The 22,648-nt window shown below is 38.7% G+C and overlaps 1 protein-coding gene across 3 annotated transcripts in view; it reads right to left on the reverse strand.

The window, feature by feature from the left end:
- Positions 1 to 10,437: 10,437 nt before the first annotated feature.
- The window catches only part of ARID4A (AT-rich interaction domain 4A), a 75,422-nt gene continuing 63,211 nt past the window's right edge, over positions 10,438 to 22,648 (reverse strand). For all 3 annotated transcript variants that reach the window (XM_023231406.1, XM_023231384.1, XM_023231395.2), the window contains exons 20-24: positions 19,650 to 20,780; positions 19,350 to 19,454; positions 18,742 to 18,948; positions 17,969 to 18,115; positions 10,438 to 12,436 (exon numbers count right to left, since the gene is read on the reverse strand). In XM_023231406.1, coding sequence (XP_023087174.1) covers positions 12,333 to 12,436; positions 17,969 to 18,115; positions 18,742 to 18,948; positions 19,350 to 19,454; positions 19,650 to 20,780 — 1,694 coding nt within the window. In that variant the 3' untranslated portion in view covers positions 10,438 to 12,332. The remainder of the gene's footprint in view (positions 12,437 to 17,968; positions 18,116 to 18,741; positions 18,949 to 19,349; positions 19,455 to 19,649; positions 20,781 to 22,648) is intronic.

Here is a 22,648-nt window from a genome sequence, read left to right on the forward strand (position 1 = left end):
CTCTAGGTCCTTTGTATTTCCAAAAGAATTTTATAATTAGCTTGTCAATTTCTACAAGATGCCTGCTGGTATTTTTATTGGCATTGCACTGAATTTGAGGAGCAAAGAATCTCAACAATACTAAGTTTTATGATCCATGAACAAGGTATAGTCCCTCATAAAGACTGTCTTTGTCTCAGCAATATCTTGCAGTTTTCAATACAGAGGTCTTTCCCATCCTGTCAGATTTATCCCAATATATTTCATATTTTTATGGTACTGTAAATGGTATTATAAAATTTCCAATTATTCACTCTTTATTGCTAGTGAATAGAAATCCAATTGATTTCTGTATATTAAACTTGCATCCCACAATCTTGCTAAACTTGCCAGTCTAGATACCTATATGGTTTCTTTTTCTTACCTGAATGCTCTGGCTAGAACTCCTAGTACAATGTTGAATGGAAGTGGTGAGAGGCCAGGTGTGGTGGCTCATGCCTGTAATCTCAGCACTTTGGGAGGTCAAGATGGGAGGATTACTTGAGCACAGGAGTTCAAACCCAGCCTGGGCAACATAGTGGGGCCCTATAACTATAAAAACTACAAAAATTAGCCAGGCATGGTGGCGCGGGCCTGTACTCATAGGTAATTGGGAGGCTGAGGCGGGTGGACGGCATCAGCTCAGGAGATGGAGGCTGCAGTGAGCTGTGATCCAACAACTGCACTACAGCCTGGTAACATAGTCAGACCCTGTCTCAGGGAAAGAAAAGAAGCAAAGAAAAAAAAAATGCAGCAGCCAGTTAGAGTAGGTATCTGTCTCATTCCTAATCTTTAGGAAGGCCTGGCATGGTGGCTCATGCCTGTAATCCCAACTCTTTGGGAGGCCAAGTCGGGCAGATCACTTGACATTAGGAGTTCGAGAGCAGTCTGACCAACATGGTGAAGCCCCGTCTCTTCTAGAAAAAAAAAAACAAAAAACAAAAATTAGCCGTAGTGCTAAAAAATAGGGCGTAGTGGCAGGTGCCTGTAATCCCAGCTACTTGGGAGGCCAAGGCAGGAGAATCACTTGAACCAGGGAAGCAGAGGTTGCAGTAAGCCAAGATTGTACCACTGCCCTCCAGCCTGGGCAGCAGAGTGAGACTCCATCTCAATCAATCAATCAATCAATCAATCAATAACTTGAGGAAAAACATTGTCTTTCATCATTAAATATGATGTTAACTATAGGTTTTACATAGGTGTCCTTTATCAGTTGAAGAAGTTCCATTCTATGCTTGCTTACTTTGTTGAGAGTATTTATTGAGAACAGATAGATTTTGTCAAATGTTTTTTCTGCCTCATAAGGTTTTTCTTTTTTAACTTATTAATATGGTAAATTACATTGGTTTTTATTTTGTTTTTGAGACAGGGTCTCACTCTGTTGCCCTGGTTGGAATGCAGTGGCATGACCATAGCTCACTGCAGCCTTGAACTCCTGAGCTCAAGCAATCCTCCTACCTCAGGCTCCCAGGTAGCTGGGACTACAGACATGCACCACCACACCTAGCTAATTAAAAACATTTTTTGTAGAGACTCATTCTCATTATGCTGCCCAGGCTGGCCCTGAACTCCTGGGCTCAAGTGATCCTCCTGCCTCAGCCTCCCAGAATGCTGGAATGCCAGGCATGAACCACTGTGCCTCACTGATTTTTTAAAAATATTAAACCAATTCTGTATTCCTAGAATAAATCCCACTTGGCCCATGTTGTATTATCCTTTTAATATGTTGTTGACTTTTATTTACTGAAATTTTGTTTAAAATGTTTGCATGTATTTTCGCGAAAGATATTGGTCTTTAGTTTTCTTCTCTTGAAATGCCTTTGTCTGGTTTTAGTGTCATAGTAATGCTGATCTTGTAGAGTGACTTAGAAGCAATCTTCTTCAGTTTGAATCACATTATTCCTTCATTAAGTGTTTGGTAGACTTCACTACTGAAGCCAGCTGGATCTGGAGTTATTTTGTGGGAAGTTTTTATTAACATCAATTCCATTTCTTTATAGATATAGAGCTATTCAGGTTATCAGCTTCTCCAGTGAGCTTTGGTAATTCATGTCTTTCAAGGAATTTTTCTATTTCAGCTAAGTTGGCAAATATATTGGCATAAAGATGTTCATGACATGATACTCCTTTTTTTTTTTTTTTTTTTAAGACAGTCTCACTCTGTTGCCCAGGCTGGAGTACAGTGGGGCAATCTCAGCTTATTGCAACCTCCACCTCTTGGGTTCAAGTGATTCTTGTGCCTCAGCCTCCAAAGTAGGTGGGACTACAGGCACATGCCACCATGCACAGCTAATTTTTGTAATTTTAGTAGAGATGGGGTTTTGCCAGGTTGGCCAGGCTGGTCTCAAACTCTGCTCACCTCAGATGATCTGCCTGCCTCAGCCTTCCAAAGTGGTGGGATTACAGGCATGAGCCATCACGCCTGGCCGCCCTATCTTTGTAAGAGCTATAGGTACAGTATGTAGTGATCACGACCCTCATTCCTGATACTGGTAGTTTATGTCTTCATCTTTATTTCCTGATCAGCCTGGATACAGGTTTATCAATTTTATTGATCTCCTCAAAGAACTATGGTTTATTTTTGAAGTCTATTATTACTGCTACATTGAGTCCATTGTGCTAAAATGCTACTATGCCAGAGCAGGGTATGCATATAGAAAGCACTCTATCAGTATTTATTGAAGGAGCCAGTGAATGAAAAAAAAAAGGAACCACCGATTTCTCCATGTAAAGTCCTTTTATTAGGACTGTCTTAGACAACAGCAATTAGTCTTTAGACATGAGACCAATTGGTTTTGAAATCAGCAAGTTCCTTATCTCTCTTATTTATGTCTTTATTACCAGTAAGATAGAGCTCAGTAGAACCTTCAGAGGCCAAGTGAAATGAAAGGTTTGAGGAAGTGCCCCAAGAGAAGACTAAAAGGAGATGAAACTTGCTACGGGCAATGAGGGAGGGAGAGAACCTTGAGAAGAAAACAGATGGGAAGGCTGGAGACACAGTGGATCAGATAAAGCGTAATAAAACTATAACACAGTAATCTTGGGATATTAAAGGTATATGAAAGAGTTTAATAACAAATGAAGGTCATACCCAAGAGTGATGACTACCTCAGTCATTACAGTAAAAATTTCAACTTAATAGCATTGGTGTTTCAAAAAGTTACGTGAGAAATGCTCAGATATTAAAGAAGGGGTACATAAATTGACTTAGGTAAATTGTTAAAAGTAGGATTTCCATTTATATTTAACACTGAAAAGTAATATACTGGGCCTATCTACTTCCTGACCGATGTTAAAGGGAAGGTTTTAAGATTTCTTGTCAAATGAAGGAAGTGCAAAAGGGCCATGACATACCTAGGTGGAGAAAAGTAGAAATCTCTCATTGTATTCACCAGGCTAAAAAATCACCAACTTGATTAAACTTGAGTTCTATTCTCAGTACCAGCCAACCACAGTGGCCTTGGGTTTGCATGTCTCCTATGCTGTTTGTATTTTGGAGGTTTTTTTTCCTTTAATGTTTAAACTGCACACATTTAGAAGTATATACTTTTTTGCCCCCTACCTTCAGGTATTTCTTTATAGAAGCACATACTTTTATTAATTTTCCTATATGTATTCACCTATGAAACCACATGAATCACCCCCAAGGTTTCCTCGGGCCTCTCTGTAATCTTTCCCTTCCATTCCACCTCCTCCACATATCCCACTCCAAGTTTCCAGGGAACCACTGATTTATTTTTTTACTATACATTAGTTTGTATTTTCTATTTTTGTATACACGGAATCAGAGTGTATACTTTTTGTCTGACTTATTTCACTCAGCATAAGTATTTTGAGATTCATCTATTTTGTTGCTTATGTTATCAATTTGTTCCTTTTGTTGGTGAGTTGTATTCCATTGTATGGCTATGCAACAATTTACTTATCCATTCACTTGTTGATGGAAATTTGGGTTGTTTCAAATTTTTGCCGTGATTTTATAAAGCTGCTATATGTAGACATATGCTTTAATTTATTGGGTAAGTACCTAGAAGTGGAATGACTGGGTCACATGTTTAACTTTTTAAGAAATTGTCAAAAATTTTCCAAAACGTTAACTCTTCCCTGAATTGAATCAAAAGGAAAACAAAACAACATTTTCCAAAGTAGTTGTACAATTTTGCAGTCTCACCAGCAGGCTATGAGAGTTCTAGTTCCTCCACATCATCCTCAACCCTTGGTATGGGCAAAGAGAACCTTTGGGATCTGGGATTCTTCTTATTGGAATTTATAAATACAGTCATTTATAACTTAACTATTTGTACATGGACAAATCACTTTACCGCTGTGTCAGTTTTTTTATGTAAAGTGAAAGGTTTAGATTCTAAAATTGTGTTTTGAATTATTGTTTTCATTTCAGTGACATTTAAGAAGTTTCAAATCTATTTTTGAGTGGATAATACCTTCTTTTGGTTCAAAACATAAAGGACACAAATGACTACAATGAAAATTCTCCCACCTCTGTTCCCCAGTTACAGTTTCCCCTTCCCAAAGGCAACCAGTGTTATCAGTTATCTTTCTACAGATACAGTATGCTTTCTCATTCTTTTTTCAGATACATAGCAATCTATTTTATCAGTGTGCCACAATTTATTTAGGTATCCCTGTAGAGATGCCATTTTGGTTAATTCTAATTTTTATGACACACAGTCCTGCCACTAATAGCCTTGAACATATATTATTATACACATGGGTGAGAATACCTATAGGATAAATTCCTGGAGGTGGAATTACTGGATCAGATATATGTGCATTCTTAATCTCAGTAAATACTGCCAGAATATCCCCCACAAAGGTACTCTAAATTTATACTCCCATCAGTACTCAAAAAGTTTCAGAAAATACCATTAGAAGTTTGCATACTTTTTGACTTGGTAGTAATTCCACTCATATGAATTTATTCTACAAAATGCTGAAGAATGGATGGTTCAAAGAAATACCTAAAAGTTGGTAACCTAGAATTGATTTTCAGGGAAATGCAAATCAAAACACAATATGATACCACCTCACTCCTGCAAGAATGGTCATAATCAAAAAATTAAAAAAAAAATAGATGTTGGCAAGGATGTGGTGAACAGGGAACAATTTTACACAGCTGATGGGAATGTAAACTAGTACAACCACTATGGAAAACAGTGTGGAGATTCCTTAAAGAACTAAAAGTAGAACTACCATTTGATCCAGTAATCCCAGTACTGGGTATCTACTCAGAGGAAAAGAAGTCATTACATGAAAGATACTTGCATATGCATGTTTATAGCAGCACAATGCACAATTGCAAAAATAAGGAACCAGCCCAAATGTCTATCAGTCAACTAGTGGATAAAGAAACTGTAGTACACACATACTATGGAATATTACTCAGCCATAAAAATGAATGAAATAATGGCATTCGCAGCAACCTGGACGGAATTGGAGACCATTCTTTTTTTTTTTTTTTTTTCCTTTTTGGGGAGACAGTCTTGCTCTATTGCCCATGTTTGAGTGTGGTGGTGTGAGCTTGGCTCGCTGGAACCTCCGCCTCCCAGGTTCAAGTGATTGTCTCACCTGGGCCTCCCAGGTAGCTGGGATTACAGGTATGCATCGCCAAACCTGGCTAATTTTTATTTTAGTATAGACAGGGTTTCACCATGTTGGCCAGGCTGGTCTCGAACTCCTGACCTCAGGTGATCCACCTGCCTCGGCCTCCTAAAGTGCTGGGATTATAGGCGTACACCACCGCAGCAGTCCTGGAGACTTAGATTCTAAGTGAAGTAATTCAGGAATGGAAAACCAAACATTGTATGTTCTCACTCATAAGTGGGAGCTAAGCTATGAGGATGCAAAGGCGTAAGAATGATATATTGGACTTTGGGGACTTGGGGGAAGGGGTGGGAGGGGGATGAAGGAAAAAAGACTATACAATGGGTACAGTGTACACTGCTCAGGTGATGAGTGCACCAAAATCTCAGAAATCACCACCAAAGAACTTATTCATGTAACCATCCACCACCTATCCCCCAAAAACTTATTGGAGAAAAAAAAATCAGTGATGGGCTGCCCATGCACATTCATTCCTGGAAACCAAGAGAAAACCTGAGCAATGTGTTACCCTCCAACTGGGACCAAAAAAGTTCTCTAAGGATAATAAATATATGTTTTGTGTTATAGCAGAAGGGCAACTAGTATAGGGTTTACAAATAAAATACAGGATACCCAGTTAAGTCTGAGGTTTTGGTGTTTGTTTTTGAGACGGAGTCTTGTTCTCTTGCCAGGCTGGAGTGCAGTGGCACGATCTCAGCTCACTGCAACCTCCTAGTTCAAGCGATTCTCCTGCCTCAGCCTCTCAAGTAGCTGGGATTACAGACACGTGCCACCATACCCAACTATTTTTTGTATTTTTAGTAGAGACGGGGTTTCACCATGTTGGCCAGGATGGTCTCAATCTCCTGACCTTGTGATCTGCCCACCTCAGCCTCCCAAAGTGCTGGGATTACCGACGTGAGCTACTGCGCCTGGCCTTTTGTTTTTTGGAGATGGAGTCTTGCTCTATTGCCCAGGCTGGAATGCAGTGGCACTATCTTGGCTCACTGCAATCTCCGCATCCCAGGTTCACGTGATTCTTCTGCCTTAGCCTCCCAAGTAACTGGGAATACAGGCATGCACCACCACATTCCACTAATTTTAGTATTTTTTGTAGAGATGAGGTTTTGCCATGTTGGCCAGGCTGGTCTTGAACTACTGACCTCAGGTGATCCACCTCAGCCTCCGAAAGTGTTGGAATTACAGGCATGAGCCACCACGCACAGCCTAAGTGTGTTTTAATAAATAACCATTTTTACATGGGATATCTTTATGTGAGGAAAGTATCTGTTTCCTGAAATTCACATTTAACTGGGTATCCTGTATTTTTATTTACTCACTCTGGCAACCCTAAAATGATGGGATTCTTGAATCAGATTGTCTTGCTTAATGTAATTTAGCCTCGAGAAGAAATCCAATTACTTGTACAGAGTAATCATTTATTGTATCTATGTGGAAGTTCCTTAAGCTTTTTACAAAAGAACTTTTCAACATGAATTCTGCATGACACAGATTACAAAATGAAGATAGCTTCATAATTATGTTAAGTACAAACACCAAAATTATAAGCACTGCCCTTGTTCTGTTTAAAGAGATACATAATGGAGCTATATGAATAAAAGAAGTTTTTTGTGCTTGTCAACATGGAAAACATTTGATTTTGTAATAAAATTTAAAGAACTAAAAAAATTTCTACTCTTAAGCATGTATTTGTTACAAATTCCTCATTAGGGCAAACTCCATTCTAAGAGTCAACCAACCTTCACTAATGATGGATGTCATCACTTATTGTACTCTTCCTTTAATGTGATAAAAATCTGTGTGTAACCACATGAAAGTAATGGGAAAAGGAAGAACAAGGAGAGAAGGAAAAAAAAGCTCATCAATTTAGGAATATTTTCATATCAGACTGTTAAACAAATCTAACACTTTTGAAATGATTTTTTAAAATTACTTTGTGAAAAGAACGTTGGCTGGACAATGGCTCACGCCTATAATCCCAGCACTTTGGAAGGCTGAGGCAGGTGGACCGCTTGAGCCCAGGAATTCGAAGACTAGCCTGGGGAACATGGCGAAATCCCGTCTCTACTAAAAATATAAAAAAAATTAACCAGGCAAAGTGGTGAACGCCTGTAGTTCCAGCTACTTCGGAGGCTGAGATGGGAGAATCACCTGAGCCAGGGAAATAGAGGCTGCAGTGAGCCATGATCACACCCCTGCACTCCAGGCTGGGTGACAGAGTCAAACGTAAGACCCTGTCTCAAACAAAAAAATTACCCTAAAGACCTCTTTTAAATGTCTGGCTTTAGGCAGGGCATGGTGGCTCACACCTGTAATCCCAGCACTTTGGGTGGCCAAGGCGGGTGGATCATTTGAGGTCAAGAGTTTGAAACCAGCCTGGCCAACGTGGTGAAACCCTGTCTCTACTAAAAAACAAACAAACGTCTGGCTTTAAGAACTCAATCATCTACTAGGGTAGAAACACACATGCACAAGTAAACATCAGGTAAATTGTCAAGTAAAATAACACAGATTGAAGAGGGCACTATTCTGGTGGTAGTGAGAAGTCAGCAAAAGCTTCATGGAAAAGTGGCTCTTGAGACAGCTCCGGATAAGTAGGGCTGAGAGTGGTAGGGAACTGCTCAAACCTTGACCACCTGTCCCTTTTGCTCCTGTTCCCCTACCACTCTCAGTCCTACTTGACTCGGATCCTGCATCAGGTCTACTCTTGCCTTGGCTCATTACCTGGACCATTTCTACCAATCTCTCCTCCCCCATGTTCTTGGAACACTATACTCTCCATAGCTCTCCTTCCACTTCCCCAGCCAATTCATAATCTTCACTGGAGTTCAGTTATACTGTTGCTTTCTCTGCAAAGCCTTTCCATACCACCCCTGCCTTCAAACTAGTGGGCTCTGTATCATTATCTCACGGCACACCATAACTTCATATGCTTATTATACCTGCACTTACCATTACATGAGCTTGGATAAGCAGAGACTGTAATAAAAAAATAATAATTACATGAGTTAACTGTTTACATCTATCATTATACCATGATTATACATTCCATGAAGAGAAGGACTTTATTCTGTCTTGTTCACCGTTGTGGCTCCTGGGCCTTAAGCTTATGCCTAGCACATGGAAGATACTCAATAAATCATCAATGAATGAATTCTGTTAATAGGTTTTATACATGGTTGAATATAGCTTTGAATGCTTTCACAATCTTGATAGCTATGTTAAATTACAGGGCTTAAGGCCGGGCGCAGTGGCTGACGCCTGTAATCCCAGCACTTTGGGAGGCTGAGGCGAGCGGATCACGAGGTCAGGAGATTGAGAACATCCTGGCTAACACGGTGAAACCCCGTCTCTACTAAAAATACAAAAAATTAGCTGGGCATGGTGGTAGGTGCCTGTAGTCCCAGCTACTTGGGAGGCTGAGGCAGGAAAATGGCATGAACCCGGGAGGCGGAGCTTGTAGTGAGCGGAGATCGCACCACTCACTCCAGCCTGGGCAACAGAGCAAGACTGTCTCAAAAAAAAAAAAAAAAAAAAAAAAATTACAGGGCTTATAAGAAAAGAAAGGTATATAAGCAAATTAACTGGGCAATCCACATAGATTTTCATAACTTAAAGCAATTTCATAGAAGGCATAGTATGTAGTAGTCTTTTAATATGCTAAGTGCAACCATCTTTCTTACTGAAAGAGAAGAAAACCAGAAATGTAACACAATATAACAAACAATAAAAGCACACAATGGCCAGCTGGGCACAATGACTCACGCCTATAATCCTTGCACTTTGGGAGGCCGAGGCAGAAGGATCGCTTGAGCCCAGGAGTTCAAGACCAGCCTGGGCAACATAGCAAGACCCTGTCTCTACAAAACATTTAAAAATTAGCCAGGTGTCGTGGTGCATGCCTGCAGTCCCAGCTACTCAGGAGGCTGAGGTGGGAGGATCGCTTCAGCCCAGGAGGTCAAGGCTGAAGTGAGCCGTGTTCACACCACTGTACTCTAACCCAGGTGACAGAGCAAGACCCTGTTTCAAAAATTGAAATAAATAAAAGCATGCAATGCAATATTAAAACAGAAAGCTCCATCATCTTTTAAATAACGATTTTATAGATGGCAACTTCCATTATAGAGTGTCTTTATATTTTTACTTTTTTTTTTTTAGACAAAGTCTTGCTTTGTCATCAGGTTGGAGTACGGTGGCACGATCTGGGCTTACTGCAACCTTCATCTCCCGGGTTCAAGTGATTCTCCTGCCTCAGCCTCCTGGGTAGCTGGGACTACAAGCGCACGCCACCACGCCCAGCTAATTTTTGTATTTTTAGCAGAGTCGGGGTTTCACCATGTTGATCAGGATGGTCTCAATCTCTTGACCTTGTGATCCACCTGCCTCGGCCTCCCAAGGTGCTGGGATTACAGGTGTGAGCCACCGCACCCAGCCTATATTTTTACCTTCTTAGTCACATGTAAGAGGTATCTATTCAAAGTTTACCTAAACTCAAAATATGCTCAATATTTGAAATGTCATACTTAGTCAATATTCACTTAATTTCATAATCCTTTCCAGCCTCCAGATAAAAGGATTTTAACAGTGTTTATCTATTCAATGAATACACAGTTTTGTTCTCTGTAGCAACATCCCAATGCTTCATGACCAAATTTGTATCAATTAGAAGGGACAGTACTGAAGCTGATAACTTATTTATCTCACATTTATTGAATTGCTACAGAAGGAAATCATTAAAATATTTAATGTATAAATCTAAAGTTGCCTCCTAGGTCCAACTGGATTTAAATGACACTCTTTTTTCATTTTTATAATTAGTAGAAATATTTTATTATAAAGGCTGAAGAATATACTAAAATGCTTGGTTTTGTGACATCTGATTTTCCAACTGTAAGTTATTAGCACTTAGGAAAAGAGCAATCACTTAAAATAAAACTAGAAGTATAAAGCCTATGTTTAAAACATGGCCTTTATTAATACTGCCCACTGAGCTCCATTTTTATTTTACATTGAAATACTTCTGCTTTGCAAAGAAAAGACAGAAAAGTGCATTTTACAAGAGTACTTTTTTTGTTTTTAATTCTCTGAGAAAATGGAATCTGAATCACAAGTTCACAATGTGGTAAAATGAAATTAAGAAACAATGATTTCAGTAATGCTATGCCATCACTAGTGTTTAGCTCTGACTTTTTCTTGTAAATCAGATCCTGATATACAGTCTAGAGCATCTAGGTTATTATTCTACAGCATATTAAACACAGAAAAGGAGGTTTTAAAAAAAAACCCCTTTCAATGTACAAACATGGATTTAAAAATTGCTTTTAAAAAATCACCTTTTTACATAATGTATATGCAAAACTGCTTTAAATACATGATTTTGGAAGAATTATTTACAAAATGTATCAGTCTGTGGAACAATTCACAGACAAAGCATACATAGTTGCTTTACTTAGTTGTTGCATCTCAACTTTGGGAGATATAAATTCATTCGGCAGTATAGCAAACATAAAAACTGTGACAAAGTATCTTAAGGGCAACCAAAAATTTGATCCTCAAAACAGTTTAAATACTAGGACTGCCAAAGTTTCTAAACAAGGACATACTTTAATGATCCAGATGCCCATTTATAGTTCTATACTGTTTGACGGACTGAGACAGACTCCCTTTAACACAGGCAAGGCTGCAGGATGCAACCTCCTGTAAAAAGGACAGCTGAGAGCTATTGTCATCCAAAGAGTGAATTAACCTAGAATTTTCTTTTTTTCAATTTTATTAATATTTTAAAAAATACATAAAAATACAACATCCAATGTCTGAATAAATATATTTAACAAGTTGCAAGATAATACCTTATTTTACACAAAATTTTCAGCTTTAGAAATCTTGTTAAATAACTTCATTGTTGTTATATATTTCATTTTTGTCTTTTTGTAACAAAATAAAAACTCTGAAATTACATAGAAAAAAGACAAAATATTTTTGTCAAGGGATAAGATAGTCCACTGAAAACTTATTCACAATTCCACTGTAAACATTAATAAACATTAAAATATTTGCATAATTGTGTGCTCAAAAATCCTATAAAAAGTGGAAGACTTATTACAACTGTAGTTTTCAGTCAACTACACTTCCTTTCACAATTTATTTTGTCCCATTTACACCTTTAATCCTGGGCACACTGCTGAACATATACTTTGGCAGTTCTAAATAGCAAGTGCTTCCACAAAAATAAAAAAAAAAATAATGAAAAAAACACAACATAAACCCCCTACTCACCAAGTGTTCAAATACATCTTAGTGAAAGTGCAGCAGTAACTATTCAGCTGGGTAATATTTTGATGTTTATCATGTGCACTTGCTTGTCTATGATTTCTATAACACCTGAAAGCTTTATTATACAAATTCAAATTTGCTAAGTGCCCTTTGTTCTATATCACAACAAACGAAAAAAAAAGTAAAGAGGAAAAATTATGACAAATATGGCAGGCTGCTTAACCTTCACTTATTAATCAGCTTATTTTTTGCAACAAGAAAAAAAAGAGAGAGGGGAATAGATACAATCCAGCCTCGAAAAGTATACAGGATATACTTAGCAATGTCAAACCAGTTGAGTGCTTTCTGTGGTTGTAATTCAGGGTCTGGGGATTTATGTCCATGGCAGCAAACTGCTGGGAAGGTAGAGAAAATGTTTATCACCTGCATTCTACAGCAAGTACATTTTGTGGGGGAGATGATGATGAGGGACTCATTCCAGTGTCTGATGAAGCAGATGACATGGAGGCTCCCGCATGAGACACTGTGGAATCAAAACAACTATGTTAGATCCAAAAACTGTTACACAAAGATACCTAGCTAACAGCAAATTGGAAATAAAATTCTTTTTTTTTTTTTTTTTTTTTTTGTTTTGTTTTTTTTTTTGTTTTTGAGGCGGAGTCTCGCTCTGTCGCCCGGACTGGAGTGCAGTGGCCGGATCTCAGCTCACTGCAAGCTCTGCCTCCCGGGTTTATGCCATTCTCCTGCCTCAGCCTCTGGAGTAGCTGGGACTACAGGCGCCCGCCACCTCGCCCGGCTAGTTTTTTTTTTTGTATTTTTAGTAGAGACGGGGTTTCACCGTGTTAGCCAGGATGGTCTCGATCTCCTGACCTCGTGATCCACCCGTCTAGGCCTCCCAAAGTGCTGGGATTACAGGCTTGAGCCACCGCGCCTGGCCGGAAATAAAATTCTTAACATTATTCACCTTAATCACAGGCCTCTTATATGTCACATGAAGGAGTAACAAATTGTCAGCAAAAATTTTGTTTGGCTCAATTAAGTGGAGTTAGTCTTTGGTCAGTTAGGTACTACTCAACACTTAAAAAGACATCATAAAATATAAAGATTAAAGAGACAAAAACTCTTAAACCTCTAGTTGGGAGACCCCTGAAGGAACTTAGCTCAATCAGAAACAAGGTCAACCTGAGATAAACACAGAACCATAGGGAATTTCTGCTTTATCTATGGGTCATAGGACCATAAAAGAATTAACTTAACTCAGAGGATTTCCTCTGACAGGTATCAGAATCATGGAGATCAAGATAGAAGTAATGTGTGATAAGCAAAAAGTCCTCAAATGGTTTTAATGTAATTTTCTCCAGGAGGACATAACACAGATTAGGGATCAGTACTTTCAGCATTAGGTGTTTTGCCACTTTTTAAGTTCTTTGCTTTTATCTTCTCTTTCCTTGCAAAACTCTTGTCTTCTGCCAATCTTTCCCTGATTGTTCCTATGTTATTTGAAGTTTTAATTTTTGTTTATTCAAGTATCATTACAACCTCTGGGGCTCAAGCGACACTCCCGCATCAGCCTTCCAAGTAGCTGAGACTATGGGTGCATGCCACTGCACCCAGCTAAATTTTTAATTTTTTGTAGAGATGGAATTTTGCTATGTTGTCCAGGCTGGTCTCCAATTCCTGGGCTCAAGCCATCCTCCTGCCCCAGCCTCCTAAATGCTGGAATTATAAGCGTGAGCCCCATGCCCAGGCAACAAATTCTTATATATATGCCAGAAATCACTCAAATTTCAGTTTAATAACTCATTATGAAAACCTAAGCACATAAAAATGGGGAAAAGACTATAATAAGCTGGGCATGTTGGCTCATGCCTATAATCTCAGTACTTTGTGAGGCCAAAGCAAGAAGATTGGTTTAGAACAGGGGTTCGAGACCAGCCTGAACCACATAGTGAGAATGTATCTCTACAAAAAAAACTAAAAAATTAGCTGGGTGTGGTGGCAGGCAATAGTGGTCCCAGGCACCTGTGATACCAGCAACTTGGGAGGCTGAGGTGGTAGAGTCGCTTGAGCCCAGGAGTGTGAGGCTGCAGCAAGCCATGATCACGCCACTGCACTCCAGTCTGGGGGACAGACTGTTCCCCTGCCCCCCAAAAAAAGATGGTAATAAAAAAATCTTTTTGGCTGGGCGCTGTGGCTCACGCCTGTAATCCCAACACTTTGGAAGGTCGAGGTGGGTGGATTACTAGGGGTCAGGAGTTGGAGACCAGCCTGGTCAACATGGTGAAACCCTATCTCTACTAAAAATACAAAAATTAGCCAGGCATGGTAGCGGGCACCTGTAATCCCAGCTACTCAGGAGGCAGAGACAGGAAAATGGCTTGAACCCGGGAGGCGGAAGTTGCAGTGAGCCAAGATCGTGCCATTGCACTCCAGCCTGGGCGACAAGAGCGAAACTCCGTCTCAAAAAAAAAAAAAAAAAAAATTTTAATTGTCTGAAATGTATGTCACCTTTAGGAAACTGACCCCAGAGCAGTGGTGGGTTCTCTGAAGAAATTTTAATTTGCTAATTTGTTCTTTTCTTCTTTTGATATTCAAAAGTTCTGTAAAGACATCTTGGTATTTACAGCTTTTATTTTTTATTTTTTATTTTTTTATTTTTTTTTGAGACGGAGTCTTGCTGTGTCTCCTGGGCTGGAGTGCAGTGGCCGGATCTCAGCTCACTGCAAGCTCCGCCTCCCGGGTTCACGCCATTCTCCTGCCTCAGCCTCCGGAGTAGCTGGGACTACAGGCGCCCACCACCTCGCCCGGCTAGTTTTTTGTATTTTTAGTAGAGACGGGGTTTCACCGTGTTAGCCAGGATGGTCTCGATCTCCTGACCTCATGATCCACCCGTCTCGGCCTCCCAAAGTGCTGGGATTACAGGCTTGAGCCACCGCGCCCGGCCTACAGCTTTTAAAAGGATGAACATGAGAAGTCTGATCTCTTTCCATTTGCTCCACCCTGTTCCTATTTGTAGGAATTAAAAACTGCTGGACTTGGAGCACAATGGTCAAGACCACACATGACAGGTCACTCTACCACAAAGTCATCCTCTAAATCTCTACTAGAGGCAGAAAACTTCTCTCAACATGATCAACTCTATCAGGTAATTTACCTTTTATTTGTTTTTTAAGAGACATCCCTTCTGGAGCCTTCACCTCCTGTTCCATCCCACTCCTGGAATAGTTGCTTTCTAAGTCTGCTATGCAGTGGTCATCCTACAGCTTCCATTCACCATCACCTTCAGATATTCCTTCTCTATTTTCCTACATAGGATTCCTTGTTTGCCAGATCCCATGTCTTCTTAGCTTGGCTTCTAGTGTCTAGTACTACCATTGAGAAATCAGATGTAAGACTCTTGATGCTGTTCTAAGATCCATTTCTTTTTATATATGTATCTTTATATGGTAAATTTTTCTAATCTACTTTTTGTTTTTTTTGAGAAAAGGCTCGAGTGCACTGGCGCGATCTCGGCGCTCACAGCAGCCTCTGCTTCCGGGTTCAAGTGATTCTCAAGCCTCAGCCTCCTGAGTGGCTGGGATTACAGACATCTGCCGCCACGCCCAGCTGACTTTTACAGTTTTAGTAGAGACGGGGTTTTGTCATGTTGGCCAGGTTGGTCTTAAACTCCCGGCCTCCAGTGATCTACCTGCCTCTGCCTCCCAAAATGCTGGGATTACAGGCGTGAGCCACTGTGCCAGGCCTAGAATCTACTCTTTATCCACAGGATTCTGAAATTTCATATGCTTTGGTGATTTTCACCCCCATTATTTATAGAGGGCACAGTGAGTCCTTTCAATTTTCTAACTTACATCTTTCAGTTCTAGAATTTTAAAATTATTTCTCTGATGACAACTTCCTCTTGTTTATTCAACTCTCCTTCTAGAAATCCTACGATTCAGAAGTTGGAACTCCTCACCAGTTTCCATATTTCTATTGTTTCTTCTCTCCTATTGTCTTTTTGACCCTCTAGTGGAATTTCTTCAGCTTCACTGCCTTATTAATTTTTCTAAATTCCTGCTATCATATTTTAAAGATAACCTTCTTGTTCTCTCAATTTTTAAAAGAGTTACTATGCTTTTGTTTCAAGGTAGCAGTATCTTTCCCTTTACCTCTGGATACAAATCGAACATCCCTAATCCAAAAATCCAAAATCTGAAACTTTTGAGCATCAATGTGATGTTACAAGTGGAAAATTCCACACATAAGCACTTACCACAAACTTTGTTTCATGCACAAAATTATTTAAAGTATTATATAAAATTACCTTCAGGTTATGTGTATAAAGTGTCTATGAAACATAAATGAATTTTGGGTTTAGACCTGGGTCCCATCACCAAGGTATTTCATTATGTACAAATATTCCAAAATCTGAAAAAATAAAAAACTCAAACATGTCTAGACCCAAGCATTTCAAATAAAGGATACTCAACTTGGATTAACTATTAAGAATAGTAGTGCCTTTTTTTTTTTTAATATGGTATATTATCTGTTTTTTTCCAGTTCCTTTTTTTTACTTTGGCTTCTGCCTTTATGTAGGGGTTTTCCTCAAATGTCTGGTCATGTGGCTTCCATATTTAACATTAAAAAGCTGACTGAAAGCTGTGTATGAACATCAGGGCTTTTAAATATGGACAGTGCACATGTAGTGATTGTCAAGGATCTTGATTTTTGTTTCAGGAACATCCAAATAGTAGGTAATTTTTCTTGGGCTGGTCATTTTCTTTAGAAGAATCTTCCAATCTCCTCCCAGGAATAAGCATAAGCTTAGCTGCCAGCTTTCAGGAAGCCAAGAGGACTAGGCCTCTTCTAACGAAGAGGCACAGCAATCTAACTATTCAGTATGCAAACTTTCACTCCATCCACTATTTTGGCTTAGCACTTAATCATTACCCTCAGCTGTGGCTGGTGCCCCCAAGTCTACAAGCCTACTGATTTCCTCATTCTCTGTTAAGTTAATCTATTTTCTGCGTGAGTTGGGGGTGAGGTAGACTTGCTTCACTGATGGGAAGAGGAGATCCAATTTCTCCTTCCATTTTCAACCAATCCCATTTCTCAGCATTGTCCCATATCCCTTCTGAGGGCTCTTCTGGGGTTACATGGTATGAATTGTCTTCCTTCTTGTTGTTTTGTCTCACTATGAGGACAAGCAAGCTTAGTTTCAGCAGTATCTCATCTGCTAGGACAGTTACAGTAGTCCATCAGTTATGCAGCTTCCAAAAGATATACTGTTGACATTTCTTGTCTGCTGTGGTCATTCTCTCGTCCTTTTGAGTTTAGGGCTCTTAATTTCCTTTACTGTTATTTTAACAGGGCTTGGGGATGGATTGTATATGGACATGTTCATGTTTAACTAGAAGTTAATCCTATAACCCCCAAAGGGCTAGCTCAGACACTACTCCCTCTCCGTGATTACTCCAAAGTAACCTCTCCTTCCACTAACTCCTATACTTGCTAATATCATTCTTAGGGCACACACTGTTCCACTAGATGTTAAGATCTCTGAGATGAAAATCTGTGTCTAACTCATTTCTGCACTTCCACCACCTGGCAGTGCGTGGCGCACGGCACATGCTCATTAAAGTTGCTGGGCGGCACTATCTTATCATTTAGTTGTTTAGGGAATGATTTCTAATCCCAACAAGATAATCTCCTTGAGAATAAGCCTTATGATTCATTCATTTTGGTGAACCCCATAACAAATACAGTGCCTATTAATAGATGCCAATAAATGTTTGAGCAAAGAGTGAATTTCAGAAGGAGTATGCTCTACCTGAGAATCCATCACATTTAGTACAACCACACATTTTGAAAGACAGTTCATACTCCCTTTTAAGGGTGTCATTTTAATTAACTCAGTTGCTGACCTACTCATTTCAACACAAGAAAACACTAGGAATTTAAAAACAGCGGTTAATAAATGTGTGCTATATTCAAAGAGTATCAAATTTAAATCTTCTAAAATGATAGGATATAGTTTTGAAATATAAGAGGAGAAAAATTATAATAAAATTACCTTCCCTGTCTTTCTTTTTTAATCTTTTTCTCCTCCTGTCTATGGTTGCAACTTCAGACTTCAAAGACATATAATATTTTCTGATTTCCTGTAGTTTTTCTTGGAGAAATGAGATTCTCTCCGTACTGTTCATATTATCTAATTCATCTAAAAGGGGGGGAAAAAGTTAATTTGCATTTTAAAATAATTCTTTGAGAAAAATGATGGCAGTTCTATCAAACATCTAACTCATAAATCAACAAAAGCTTTAGTTTATTAAAACCTAGTACAGTAAGCTAAAAAAGATTGTAAACAGGGAAGATGTGAATTAAATTCATGATTAAGAATTATTTTTAGATCCCAAATGTTCTATACTAAACATTTATTACTTAAATGATCAGAAAAACATAAGAAAACATCAACACAAACCAACCCTGACCTATCGATAATTATAGTTATCAGAATAGTTTCCCTGTATTGACATTTTCTTCACTACTACTAGTTATACAGTAGTTAGTGCTACAAAGGGCACTTCAGTTTCACTGATTTATATAAATCATACATGTCTTCTTACTGGAGACCTTCCTGTAAGTCAATATTTATCAAGTTAATTTTATGAAAAGACACAGATTTATACTTAAGACAACACGTAGTGATTATTGCTAAGGCAATATTTGGAATATCTAAATAGTTAATCATTATTCCTTATTTTATTAACATTAATCCAAGTTGATATTTTAAGATCTATTCCACTTTAGAGTATTCATCTATCAAGTTTTCTATAAGCTTCTTACTGAGTTGAAAGCTCCATTTATATGTCCTAGGGGATGAATTTGGATGTTTTTCTCTGTGTTTATCTTTCTCTCCATCTTTGATGTGTGGGGATATTCTTGCAGGAGATCGTGCAAGTTTCTGTGGCTTAGATACATTAAGATGCTTTACTGGGGTACATTTACTTGAATTGTCTAGGACAGGAAGATCTTCACTATCACTGCTTTGTCCTATAAATAATAAAAAAGATTAACTCAGATTATAAATGATAAAATTCTTAAATATCAAAATGCAACAGACCTAACAATTACATTTCTTGGTATCCTACAGAAATATGTGCACAAACGCACAAAGTTTATAACAGTATTAAAAAAAAAAATAAAACCTAAATGCTCACCAACGAGAAATGATTAAAAATGATAAACTTTTTAATACTTTCCTAAAGTTGTTAAAAAGAATGAGCTAGAGTTCATAACAATAAAAATGGCAAAATATCTAGTATAATACTGTTAAATGAAAATGCAAAGTTATAAAACAGTATAGTATTGCTCCATTTATGTTTAAAACAAGCCAACAAACTGCTAAAAATACTAACACTGTAAGACTAAAGCTAGCATTGAAAAACACCAACCTGTTCCATTCTTTTCATTTTTGGCTGCAGCATTTGTTCGCTTTGGGGTACGCTTTTGCTTTTTTGCCATTAATCCACTATTGCCATCACTTGGTCTTTTCTGACCTGAAATAAGATGAAAAAGGGAACGTGAAAAAAAAAAAAAGAGGAAGTATATTTATTCAACAGACTACACTGACATTTCTTTTTTTAAGGAGAAAAGAAAAAGAAAGTACTTTACAGATCAACAGTACCTAAAACTCAACAGTTTTAATTTTTGGTTTACATATAAACACTAACTTTTCCCTAGAAAGTCCTTACCCTTTTCTCTGCTCTCTCTCTCTTGTACAATTATACTACAGGTACCAGAGGCAACATTAGTTTCAAATCCATTTGCCGATTCCCTCTCACAGAGACCTTCTTGAGATTCTTCAGCAATACTATCAACTTCAATCGTTATATCACTCTCACTTTTTACGCTTCGAGACTCATCTTGACTAAGAGTAAGTGGTGAAGCTACTGAAAAGTTATGTTGGACTACAGGAGGTAGGGCAGGTGGAATAGAAACAAGAGAGTTAGACTCAGAGCTTTCAACTGCTACATCCTCAATGCTGGTCTTATCCTTTTCATCCAAATCATCCAAATCTACTTCATGGCAAACCAAGGTTTCAGGCCCAATCAGAGGCATTGCATCCTCATCTTCTTTTAGTGGAATATTTACAGTTTCTTCAGCTGGACTATCAAATCTTTCACTAGTCAGTTGTTGGATGCATTGGTTTGACTCTGCTATCAATGATGGCATTCCTTCATTTTCTCTTTCAAAGTGCTGTTCAAAATTTAACTTTTTCATTCCCTCAGATCCAATACAATCACTGGTCCTTTCTTGAGATACAGTAGTTGTCATTTCCATTCCATTCTCAATTCTTATTTTTTTCTCTGGTGATGATTGTCCTAGTATTTTCCGTTTCAACTTCTTTTCTTTCACACATTGATCAATTTCATCTTCTGTAGCAGAAGAGAAGTTTTTATTGTCTAATGAAGACAATTCAAGACTACGAGCCTCTATATGAGGTTCACTTCCTGCTTCATTCTGGCCAAATGATGAAATCTTTATAATTTCTAAAGAAAGATCTTTTGTCTTGCTTCGTCTTCCCTTTCCTTTTGGAGATTTTTCGGCTTCTTTCTTAACTTCTTCTGCTTGTTCCATTTTGCTTCCAAAAATCTGTACTATTTGTTCATTCTCTCCAACTTCTAACTTCAGGGTTTCTAAAGGCTGCATCTGAGTCCTATCATTTTCTTTTAATATGTGTGCAGAAATCTTTGGATTTTCTTCATCTAGCTTATCATCATTCAAATTTTCATTTTTTTCTAGTTCATCTTTAAGAGAAAGTTCTTCATTTATTAGATTCTTTTCTAAAGCATCTTCTGCTTCACTATCAGATGAACAAGAGTCTGTAAGAGGAAATATTATTATATTATGCAGGCTTTTATATTACCAATGTAATTTTATAATAAAAATCTTACCAGAAATAATAAAAATATTAATAATGTACCTCTGAATACCTCCCTGTAGAAATTTCTGATATAAAACAAATCATAACATTTGTGCCAAGAATTTGAGGGTGAGGGGAAACTACATTAAGCTCCAAGTACAAATATATTATATTGCATATTACTAACTCAAATCTATATGAAAAGCTATTTTGCAATATTCCCCAGTATCATATTTAGGTACAAGAGTCCTTAAAAAAAATCAAAGGATTAGTACCTAGACATCCTAGACATGAAGTTAATTTGTTAAGTGGTTTGAGATAGTATCTAGGAGGGATATGTGATGGGCATTTTGTATCCTAAGAAAGGAATATGACATTCTACTTAAAATAATTGTGGAAATAAAAGTTTTTTTTCTTTCCTTTCCTTTTCTTTCTTTCTTTCTTTTTTTTTTTTTTTTTGACGGAGTCTCGCTCTGTCGCCCGGGCTGGAGTGCAGTGGCGGGTTCTCAGCTCACTGCAAGCTCCGCCTCCCGGGTTCACGCCATTCCCCTGCCTCAGCCTCCCGAATAGCTGGGACTACAGGCGCCCGCCACGTCGCCCGGCTAGTTTTTTGTATTTTTTAGTAGAGACGGGGTTTCACAGTGTTAGCCAGGATAGTCTCGATCTCCTGAGCTCGTGATCCGCCCGTCTCGGCCTCCCAAAGTGCTGGGATTACAGGCTTGAGCCACCGCACCCGGCCTCTTTTTTTTTTTTTAAGACACAGTCTCACTCGGTCGCCCAGGTTGGAGTGCAGTGGCGTGATCTCGGCTCACTGCAGGCTCCGCCTCCCAGGTTCAAGCCATTCTCCTGCCTCAGCCTCCTGAGGAGCTGGGATAGGCACGGGCCACCACGCCCGGCTAATTTTTGTATTTTTAGTAGAGACAGGGTTTTGTCACGTTGGCCAGGCTGGTCTCAAACTCCTGACCTGAAGTGATCTGTCCATGTCAGCCTCCCAAAATGCTGGGATTACAGGCATGAGCCATGGCGCCCAGCAAGAAAAGTTTTTAAAATGGGCAACTGGAATCCTCAAAACTTTAAATATTCTTAACAAACAAGAAAGTACAGGAAACAAAAATTATTCCCTGTAAGTAAGGGAACTTGTAAAATAATAAAGTAGGGTTCTAAGACTGTATAGGATCTAAAAAATATAAAAATCTTGTCCACATGGTGCTCATATCCTCAAGAAGTTCAAAACTGCAAACACGAATTTTTAAGTGAAAAGGTGTATACAATTTTATTTTGTGGTTTTATCATAAACAGAATGTAGAATTCATTTTCATGTTTTAAAAAATCCCTTTCAGTGGTAGTTTAATAAGGCTGGTATGTAGTTTTGTAGACTGGACACTAAACACAGTTATGCCTTCTAGGTACCTTTCACTTTGTGGACATCTTTCGTTTGTCAGCAGATGGCAGTAAAGAGGAAGGATGTCCTTTTATAATTTGCACACAAGCACCACATGTACTAATAGCAAACATGTAGTTCAGTATAGCTTTTTTCTTGAAAGAAGAGAAATTTTTATGTAAGACAACCATTTAAAATTTCTTTTCTCGGGCCCGGGCACAGTGGCTCACACCTGTAATTCCAGCACTTTAGGAGGCTGAGGCAGGTAGATCACTTGAGGTCAAGAGTGCGAGACCAGCCTGGTTAACATAGTAAAACCCCGTTGCTACTAAAAATACAAAAATCAGCCAGGTATGGTGGTGCACACCTGTAGTCCCAGCTACTTGGGAGGCTGAGGCGGGAAAACTGCTTGAACCCAGGAGGTGGAGGTTGCAGGGAGCTGAGAT

The sequence above is a fragment of the Piliocolobus tephrosceles genome, chromosome 6 (assembly GCF_002776525.5).
Source record: "Piliocolobus tephrosceles isolate RC106 chromosome 6, ASM277652v3, whole genome shotgun sequence".
NCBI lineage: Eukaryota > Metazoa > Chordata > Mammalia > Primates > Cercopithecidae > Piliocolobus > Piliocolobus tephrosceles.